This window comes from Theobroma cacao, chromosome 5 (assembly GCF_000208745.1).
Source record: "Theobroma cacao cultivar B97-61/B2 chromosome 5, Criollo_cocoa_genome_V2, whole genome shotgun sequence".
Classification (NCBI taxonomy): Eukaryota; Viridiplantae; Streptophyta; class Magnoliopsida; order Malvales; family Malvaceae; genus Theobroma; species Theobroma cacao.
In genome coordinates, this window is record NC_030854.1 from 35,246,955 (window position 1) to 35,257,916 (window position 10,962).

The 10,962-nt window shown below is 34.0% G+C and overlaps 1 protein-coding gene across 1 annotated transcript; it reads right to left on the minus strand.

Moving 5' to 3' along the window:
* On the minus strand, positions 3,820 to 5,716 carry LOC18599966 (bidirectional sugar transporter SWEET9). Its single transcript, XM_007030178.2, has 6 exons — positions 5,563 to 5,716; positions 5,395 to 5,431; positions 5,087 to 5,297; positions 4,837 to 4,998; positions 4,518 to 4,637; positions 3,820 to 4,411 (listed from the first exon to the last, which is right to left on the minus strand). The coding sequence occupies exons 1-6, from the start codon at positions 5,612 to 5,614 to the stop codon at positions 4,088 to 4,090; spliced, it is 906 nt and encodes a 301-aa protein (XP_007030240.1). The 5' UTR covers positions 5,615 to 5,716; the 3' UTR covers positions 3,820 to 4,087.

Below are 10,962 nucleotides of genomic sequence, written 5' to 3' on the forward strand. Positions count from 1 at the left end.
GGATGAGCTGTGTTGCTATAATTTAAGGATGAATCAAACATCTTCCACAAAGTCCTCTAAAATGGCCAAGAAACTTGTCCCAATCTAAAGTGATGGTTTTAGGCACACCATGCAGACGAACAACCTCCTTGAAAAATAATTTGGCTATTTTGCTTGCATTTGAAGTCTTCTTACATAGGATAAAGTGCACCATTTGGAAAACATATCAATAACAACAAAAACAGAATCCATGCCCCTTTGTGTTCAAAGTAATCCAAGCACAAAATCCACAAATAAATCATCCTAAATATTTTCTAGGACAGGTAAAAGGAATGTACAAACCAATATTTTGGAATTGTTTCTTTATAGTTTGGCATATGTAATATTACTGCACAAATCTTGTTACATCCCTTCTCAAATGTGACCATTAATAACTTTCTCCAACAGCAGCAATCATCTTGTCACGGCCTAAATGACCAGCAAGACTTCCACCATGCAAGTCTCTAATAAACTTTTCTTTTAACAAAGATCTAGGAATGCAAAACAGGTTGCCTCGCATTAGAAAACCATCATGAATGTAAAAATCCTTAACAGGTTAATTTGTGATACACTTCTCCCATGTATCATGAAAATCCTCATCTTTTTTTTTTTTTTTGCTAAGCCATTCATTAAGATTAATTAGTAAGTACAAAAAAAGGCATGTCAGCCATAGGAACAACAACTGCAGGTAACAGATGAGAGGTATTCACTGTTACAAAAGATCACAAGCAAAAGAAAAACCTGAGGAGAGCCCTACCTATGAAATGAAATAAAAAACAGAACAGTAAAGAGTAGAAAAATAGAACAGTAAAGAGTAACCAAACATTGGTGAGAAAAACAAGATGTGGTGATCCAAATATCAGAGAGTAAGAACAACAAAATAGGTCAGAATCAAAGAGACCATTGAGCTCACCACCAAGCAAAAAATGATGTGTTATTATTGACACCATACTTTGCCAAGGAATCAGCAAAACCATTTCCTTCTCTAAAGATATGCTTAAAAGAAATCGTACCTAGCATAATGCGGAAAGAGTCTAACTCATTAAAAATACTCTATTTGTCCCACGGTCGTTTTTCAACTGAGTTAACCCACGAGAGAGCAACGCGTGAATCAGATTCAATGATTAAGGGAGATGATGTATAATGAGAAACAACAAAGAGTTTAAGAACCTTAAGAATGACCATAAGCCTTGCAAAGTTGGAATCATGTAAGCCAATAAGGTAAAAGAAAAGGCCAACAACATGACCATCAGAATCTCGAAGGACAATGAAGCAACCAGCAAATCCTGGTTTGCCTTTAGCGAAGCCGTCGACATTAAATTTGAATTCACCAGTGGGGGGTGGAGACCATGAAGTGCCCACTTGGTGGTGATGTGGTGCTTTCTTCTTCGAAGATAGACGTAGGTCAGTCCACCATCCCATATCATCAATGGCATCGACACTTTCAGAAGCTCGTATCTAGAACATTGAGCGTAATTTGATGAGGAAAAAAATTTGGAGGCCATCCCATACCTTAGAGTTAAAGACTGTCTCATTTCGCGCTAGCCAAAGAGACCATAATGAAGCAGCACAAACAATCAACCATCTCTTATAGATAATTCCCCCAAAAAGCCAACCATCACAAGCTTGCATACAAAAGGATAAAAAACACGGAGAACACCAAGAGATTCCCCACCATTTAAGAACATATCCCCAAACTCTCTAACTGAACGGGCAAGTGAGAAGGATGTGCGAACAACACTCCTCAACTTGGCCACACCACACACAACGAAGCTGGTCAAGGGAGAAATGGACTCCACGTGAAGAGAGGAAGACTTTCGTAGGGATAGAGTTGAGGATCGCCAACCATAGGAAGCATTGGATCTTTGGGGGAACAACCAATTTCCAAATGGAGTGAAACTAGACAGCGCTGGAGTCACCTATGGAATCCAATAGTGAGCAAAGAGTTTTGACTGAAAAAGAGCATTTAGAATCATGCGTCCAGACCAGCTTTTCATCTCTCAATGGCACAAGTGAAATAGAGGAAAGAGAGTTTAAAATCCGGTCCAAGTCCTTTTTCTCCGGCTATACAACTATATGATACAATTCTCTAATTGTATTAAAACACACAACTTCTTGTCTCATTGTCATTAGTAAATTTGCACGTCTACTCAATGCATCTACTATTTGATTTTGTATTTCAGCTTTGTGTCTCAGCTTGAAAGGAAACTTTTGTAAAAACTAAACCCCCTAGCATGCATGTCTTTATTAATCTGCTTCTGGCTATTCAAGTACTTCAATCCTCATGATCTAAGTACAAAAAAATTCTTGCCCAACCAAGTAGTGCTCCCAATTCTTCAAAGCATGCACAACAAAATAAAATTTTGTTATACATGGTCCATTTGCATCTCGCAGCACTAAGCTTTTCATTGAAATAAGCTATTGGTTTCTTCCTTTATGAAAGAACAGCTCCTATCATCATCTTCATTAACTTTGCCGATTGTTCCATTATCTCTAGCTGAAACAAACCCAACCCTAAACTCTGAATCAATACAGACATCTTTGAAAAGGAAGTCCTGAGGATGCATCACAGTAAAGAATCTTGGTCCCTACAGTAGCTAGCACAAAAATCAACAACAAAACTAGTTTCTTGTGAGTAGACTAATAGTACAATTCTCCAAGCACATATAGATCAAAATCTTCAGTAGTATCAATGGTCTTTTCAGTGCTGCTTGAACACAAATTTCTTACTGTTAATCCAAAAGCTGATCTTTGCATCACTGTTTTCATATAGTAGCAGTAAAGGAGTTGAGATGTTGATTACTCATTTGCATTTCCTCAAGTTTTATAATATTTTTGATTGTCATGAAAACTTAGAGTCTGTTTGGTAATTGAAAAATAACTTGTTGGGAAAAAAATTTTCAATGTAAAATATTTTACAGGAAAATTTAATATTTTTTATTATTTGGATAAACTGTTGAAAACATTTTCTATCGTTTGGATCATCTTGAGGAAAATATTTTTCATCATCACTAGTGGAGCTATTTGGGTGTTAATATGATAAACAGAAGTTATTTGAAAGCAATGGTGTCATTTACTTTTCACTAATTTGAGATTAAAATTAAGAATTTACATGAAAATGGACAAAATCAATAATTATATTTTCCAAAACATTTATCTATGTATTTATAATTATAGTAAGCTATAATTTTTAAAAAATTTTCTATCTTATCACTTTTTTATCATAACATTATAAAAATATCAATATTTATCAATTGTGTAAGACATCCAAAACTTTCATATATATATATTTATTAAATGACTATCATTAAAATATTTTTTATTATAATTATTAGTAAGATTTATTCAATTTATAAATAAAAAATTTAATTACATTGAATAATTTCATTAAAAATTTTTAAAGTTAAATATTAATATATTTTTAATTTTTTAATATTTTAAGTTAAATATTTATATTCATCAAACCTAGACTTAGTATAAGAGTTTTTTTATTCTTTGAAAAATGTCTTATGTCCCTCATAGGCATGAGACATCTTTTGTGGTGAATGGTTATTTTTTTCATTGATTAATAAAATGTTTTATATTTAGAATAAATTTTTTGTCTTTCAAACAAGTATAAGTCCTGTGAATATTTTTCATAAAATATTTTACATTGCTTGGTTATCTGTCTACGTAGATGGTTAATATGGTTTTTCCAAATTGACTGTCCATAATGCAAAAGAAAATTTCTTTTAGAGAGAGACATTCTGCGTATTCAATGTCTTATAATTCTCACAAACATTTCACATAGATGGTGCTGCCTGATAAGGAAGCCGTTTTTTTTTCTCAGTCAAAACGGAAATTTTATTAAATATCCAGAATATGCACAAATCTGGTAAAAAACCAGAGGATCTGAAAGGAAACGGATCCATAGGGGACAGCTCAAACAGATAAGGAAGCCATTTGATCAATACAAGTTGTTTCCACAGAGATTGCACTCTATTTTACAGTACCTTATTACTACTTAATAGCACATGGGAAGAAGACCATCAAAATGGAAGAGGAGAAAAGAAAAAGAAAAAAGAATCTGTTAGTATTCCCTCCGTACAAGGTATCTGTCTTCCATCCTTGACATGGAACTTTGTCTTTCAAGCTTGGATTTGCTGTTTCTCCATTGACGGGACCAAACATTATTCATCTTGTCTGATTCAACAGGCTTCTCAGTGACATTTATTTTAATTTCCTTCATTTTTTGTTGTTGATCTGCTTTGCATGGATTTACATCCTCCAATGAGCCCTGCTTTAACTCTATATCTACTTCTTTCTGCATTTCAACGTCCTTGTTTGCATTCTTGTATGTGACATAGAGGATCATTTGAGCTATTCCAAACAAAAATCCCAACACATTTGGCAACTGAACATACGAATACCATAAATGTATTTTCCATGTTAGTCTGCTGAAGTAAAAAGAATTGATGTTTTCTTTAAAAGAAATCCCGTCTAATGTATGTATGACTTACTGCAATGAAGAAATCCATCATGAAGAGTCCATAGAAGAACCACATCGTGGCGCATAACGTGAGGAAAAGGGAAAGAGAAAATGGCATGTGTTCCACACTTTTAGTCCTTACGACATGCCTCTGTAATTAACAAAATATGATCTCTTTCGTCAACTAAAGAGATGAATAAGAAATCGGAAGTAATGAGAGTAAGATTATCATAGAAATCGACCAATAGACTTATCAACCGAAGCGCTCAGGATTTATCAAGACAAGTGAGATTCCTTGTGTTATAAGTTTGAAAAAACAAAGAAAGGAAACTGTTGTTGTAGCTACAAACCATGATGCTTAAAGGAGAAGCAAATACGGCAACATTGTAAACAGCACAGATCCATCCCATGACAGTCACACGTTTGGACCCTTCTGTTAATAAATTGGTGAGTAAGATGATCAAGCCATAGCCTCCCATGTTGAACAGCAGTATGAACTTCATTGTTGAAACCTGCAAGTTCCGAAACAAATGAATCTTTCCAATACCAAAACAAATTTTGTTTTGGGTTTCATCATGATTTGCACGTAACAAACGTTACCTTTTCCCTCTTAGGAGCATATATAATGTATAAAACTAGATAGACAATTTCTATAGCACATCCTATGACGTTGATGCTGATGATCAGAACCGCGTTCGTCTTAAGTATACCATAGTACAGCAACATCATTGCACTGGAAAGTGCAACCATATAAGGAATTGAATGGTAACCTTCAGCAGTTTTTTTCTTGCAAATTTGATAGAAAGTTGGCCTGACGGAGACAGCAGATGGAGATATTAGCAATGTTCCCGAGATTCATGAGCAAAACATAAATGTAAGGCTGTCAAGAAACGGATCAAGACTCTTACACTGGTGCCAAGAACACCAAGAACGAAACAATGTTTCCTACATAAAACAAGAAACAAAGGAAGATCATGCACACTATGTAAGAGCAAAAATGAATGAGCTAAAGGTATTTACGTGTACGGAATACTCCGTTGCAATGCTTTAAGCCAAATTTGTTATAGTGCTTATACCTAAGAGACCAAATATGAAAGCCAGCTGATGATGAGGTGCCAAGAATCCCATTCTAGTATTGCAGTTGATAATGTCAAAAGACTGAAACAATGGATATGACACCTCTTTCTCACCAATGACCAACTTCAAGTCCCAACACTCCTCAATCCCATTATTTATATAACCACAAGGACCGTGGAAATTATTGTAGTTTGGCTTTCCCTAATTATATTGATTGGTCTAGCTCTAGTAGCTGCTGACACTAAGGAATTTTATATAATTCATGGTTGTAAACATGTAATCATGCTAGGTAAAAGAGTTGGCTACGTGGGTGGTTGCCACCCTAAGCAATTGTAATTTGTAAGTCCCATGATTCACCCTTCTCTCAGCCATAATAGAAGGTAAAATTCTGTTTTGGTCCTCCCCTTTACAAAATTTGTATATTAATATGATGAATTTTGTTACCTGTGAACTTCATTCACAACTCGGAAGATTTTTACAACCCCCAGCAAGTAGTTAACTATTTAATGGGAAGAACATGGGGTGATGAGTCGATTTTCAGTTCATTGATTGGACAACGCAAAGCAGATCAGCCACTCAAATACATATAACATCAAGGGGTTTTGTCTTGTATACCAAAAGAAGAGCAAAATAAAGATCGAAGCCAGTAATTACTACTTTTGTGTCATGGCTTGCTGGTCAAATGTTCATTGCCGTTTGTGCTCGAAACAGTGCGACTTATATCTAATCTACTTAAGAACTTCAAACCGATGGTTTTCTTCTATTTGTGTCAACTCTTTCCTAACCACATGTTTTTCCGTGACAATGATTCAAATAATGTGTATCTCGTTAATCTTAATTCGTACTCTTAATTTATTACTTTAAATTAATTTAAATTTAAATAATTATTTCGTATCTTTTTAAATTTAAAAAATTTACGATGAATTTAAAATTTAAAACTTAACATGATGTACTATATAATTATAAATGAATAAAAAAATTTTATTTTTCAATATGTTAAACATGATTCAAAAAATTTAAAATATTAAAAAAAATTTCAAAACGCATATCAATATTGCTTTTCTTAAAATTTTGTTCAAGCCCGTCTCACCCTTTATTAGTCAATTGTGAAACTTAACAAGCATATGTGGAGAAAAGGTTTTGGGTGCCAATGGAGAATACCCCCGGGTAACAAGAGGAATTAAATAATTCAACTCCATTTTCAGTAAATTGATTAGACCTCTCAAACGCATATAACATCAATGCTCTTGTCTTGTATACCAAAAAAAAGAGCTAGCAAACCGAAGCTCAAAGCTACTAAGTACTGCTTTTCATGGCGTGGGATTAAATGTTTCTTTGCGGTTTGTGATAGAGAAAAAGTTGGAGATCTATTAGCTCTATAATTGGCTCAAAAAATATGGCAGGATCCAATGTCAAATCTTTATCTTAATATCTAACTTAAGACAAAGCTTCAAACTCTTTCTTTTCCAATGGTTTTATACATTTTGTGTTAACTCGTCCCCGATCACATGTTTTATTATGACATTGATCCGATATTTTTTGCACCAAACCTATAAAGATATTTTTATTTAGTAGTTAAATTAGTAGTTCAAGGGTCGATCTTTAATTTTATTTTATCAATTTAATCCTTTTAAACCGCCTTTCAAAAAAAAATTTAATCTTTTAAATTTAAACAATTAATTGATATATATTTTTTACGAAATTTAATTATGGTTAGTATAATCAATATTTGAGAACTCGAATCTTGACATAACTTATCATATTAATCATAATGAATGAAAAATTAATAGTAGGGATCTAAACTTATATACGTCTTGCATTTTAGTTTTAAAAATTTATTGAGAAAATAACTTTTGGACCGGGCTAACTTTGTTTGGACCATACAAATCTTATTCCAAGCCTAGCTTAATTATATATGGATTTTGTTCCTTAAAGCCGAACAGGAAGTGCCCTTGAAATTGAGGGCTGGGCTTTTCGGGCTTTGAAAATTACCAATTTATGTATGAGTTTTATAGATAAATTATTACTAATTTAATTTGGATGGAGTAATTTTATATAATTTGAATTACTACTTGAAAGTAAGTTAATTAGAAGATAATGTCTATTTCTATTAATTGTCTTTCATTAATTTGATTAAAATGAAATTAAAAACACCACAGATTAACGTGTTAACTTTAATTTCTTTTTAAAAAAACTAACCTTAAAATATTAGATACTACTTTTTCTTGTAGACACAAGAGCGGAGCCTTATGCCTCCAATATGGACATATCACACCACATTAGACCAAATCAAATTAGAGTAAATTTGATAAATGATAAATGATAAATGATAAATGTATTCTCCACATTCTAGATATTACAAATTCATCTATGTATGCAAATTATCTAGGTGATAATGTGGGATTTATCAAGAAGGTAATGTAATTTAAAGATGTATCTTAGTAGGAGATTGTGATTGATCTGTTAAGGGCTTCAACTATAAATAAGGGGTCACCCCACTCTCATTTGTAACACACTTATTTTTCATTCCAAGTATTGTTTCAGTCATACATAATGAGCATTCGCTCAATATATCTCTTTTCTTCCTATTTATGTTATTTCTTTTACAACACGTTATCAGCATGAGCACCAAAGGAGGAGGTAATTTTCTTGATTCTTCATCAACCAATTAGATTTTGATTTTGTGTACTGTCTAGTCTACCTGTAGCCAACAATAGACTTAGAGCATCCCTTTGGCCCCTGAAGCGACGGTGGGCCTCCGAAAACCCCTATAGTTGTCATAATTAATTTATAGGTCCATTTTTCTATGCGTAGAATTATCGCAAATATCGAAAAGTCCAAGTTACACATCCTAGAAGTGAGTAGAAATAATTATCTGTCTTGATGCCTTGATGTGAAAATGCATCTCCAAGGGCAAGGTCTTGCTAATGCAATTATTATAAGAGGAAAAACAACTGACAAAGATAAGGTGAATGCACTGATATTCACTTGTCGTTATTTGCATGAGAGCTTGAAGACTCAATATTTATCCATCCGAGACCTTGAGATCTTGTGGACGAGGTTGAGAGAAATGTATGATCATACCAAGACATTTATCCTCCCTCAAGAACAATATGACTAGCAGCATCTCAAGTTGCAAGACTTCAAATCAATATCCGACTACAACTTAGCTTATTTGATATTGTTTCTCAGTTGGAGTTATGCGGTGTTAAGCTCACTGAATCAGAGCTATTAGCAAAAACTTTTTCCACCTTTTATTCTTTAAATATTGTATTACAATAGCAATACCGGCAACGTCAATTTAAGACGTACTCGGAGTTGATTTTTGTCCTCTTGATTGTAGAGTAGGCTAATGAACTATTGCTTAAGAACCATGATCTTAGATCTATTGGCTTGAAAAACATTACCTGAAGTAAATGCTAGCTTTAGTAAAAGTACAAGCCATTTTAAGGGTCATGAACTTAGGTAAGGGCATAACCCACATAAGGGTGGAGGAAGACTTAACCGCCCTAGGCAATCCAACCTTGGCCCCAATCATGGCAAGGGCAAGAAGCCCATGATAAAATATGATGAAAGTATTTGCCATCACTATGGCATGGCTAGACATTGGTTGCTTACCTGTCATACGCTAAAACACTTTGCTGATCTATACTAAGCATCCCTGAAGGATAAAGACAAATGGGTTGAGACTCATGCCATTGAGAATTTTACTGCTATGACTAATGTTGAAGCTAACAATGCCTCCATTAAGATGACCCCCCTACTCCTGTAGAAGCAAGAACACTCTTGGAAGTCTCTAATTTCTTTCAAGATCTTGATAGCCAAGATAAGGCATTTGAATGATAGAGGACAACCCAGACTCAAGATCTGAGGATTTTAATGTTTTCCTCATTTTTTTTCTTTTTTTGAATGTATTACCCTTGGTTGATTCTTCCTAAGAAAGAACAATGTGATCATTTAATAAAATTATTATGAAATTGATTCCATATTTATTATTTGAAATTTTCAATCTCATGACTAATTTGTAAATTTTTATGATACATGACACTTGAAGTTGTCAATACAAGTGCAAATGGGAACTACTGAGAAAACAGAAGATGTTTGTTTACTTGATAGTGCAATGACAAATACCATACTTTGTGGCAAGCACTTTTTCTTAAGTGTGACATTGCATAAGGCAAATGTTCATACAATATCAGGTCTTGTTGAGATTATTGATGGCTCCGAAAATGCCACAATTGTTCTGCTAAATGGCACCACCTTTCATATCGAGGATGCATTGCTAAGCAGTAGATCGAAGAGGAATCTACTTAACTTCAAAGATATAAGCCATAATGGGTACCTTCTTGAGACAATTTATGAACAAAATAATGAATGTATTTGCATCATCTCTTATAAGATGGGCCAGAAGACCATTCATGAGAAGTTAGAATCTTTAACTACAAGATTGTATTGTGTCACTATTAGAGGTATTAAATCCCACGCTACCATATCTTGGAGATTGGTAACTTTTGATGAGTTTAGACTTTGGCAAGATCACCTAGGTCACCCGAGAGCTATGATGATGCATAGGATAATCCAAAATACTATAGGACACCCTTTAAAGGATAAAAAGGTTTTGTTATCCAAGGATTATACTTGTGAAACTTGTTCACAAGGAAAGCTCATCACTAAACCTTCTATGACAAAGGTTGATCTTTAATCCTTTCATTCTTGCAAAGAATTCAAGGTGATATTTATAGATCAATACAATTGGTAAGTGGGCCATTTTGATATTTAATGATATTAGTGGACGCATTCTGTAGATGGTCCTATGTTTGCCTATTATCTACACATAACATCACCTTTGCATGTTTACTTGTGTAGATTATTATAAAGCTTCAAGCACACTTCCCTGATTATCCAATCAAGAGCATAAGGATGGATAATGCTTGTGAATTTACATCAAAAAGCTTTGATACGTATTGTGCTTCACTAAAAATCGAGGTTAAGCATCCGGTTCCACATTTCATACTCAGAATAGATTGGCAGAATCCTTGATTAAACGCATTCAAATTATCACTCGTACTCTTTTATTGATGACAAAGCTCAACTCTTCAGCGTGGGGTCATGTTTTTTTGCGTGCGGCGACACTAATTAGATTGTGCCCCACTACTAGCTTTCTACAATCCCCCATGTAATTGGTTCTAGGCTATGAACTAGACATTTCACATTTATGAACCTTTGGTTTCATTGTACAAATGCCCATAACACCACCAAAAATGACTAAAATGGGTACTCAATGTTGTTTGGGCATTTACATTGGGTTTGATACACCGTCCATCATTAGGTTCTTGGAACCAATGACGGTTGATCTTTTTACCACCAGATTCACAAATTGTCATTTTGATGAGATAGTG

Coding starts and splice junctions, on each gene's coding strand:
- LOC18599966 (XM_007030178.2), bottom strand. CDS start 5,614: ATGGGATTCTTGGCACCTCATCATCAGCTGGCTTTCATATTTGGTCTC. Junction 5,298..5,394: donor TTGGTGTTCTTGGCACCAGT/GTAAGAGTCTTG, acceptor TGTCTCCGTCAG/GCCAACTTTCTATCAAATTT. Junction 4,638..4,836: donor CTTCTCCTTTAAGCATCATG/GTTTGTAGCTAC, acceptor TGTTAATTACAG/AGGCATGTCGTAAGGACTAA.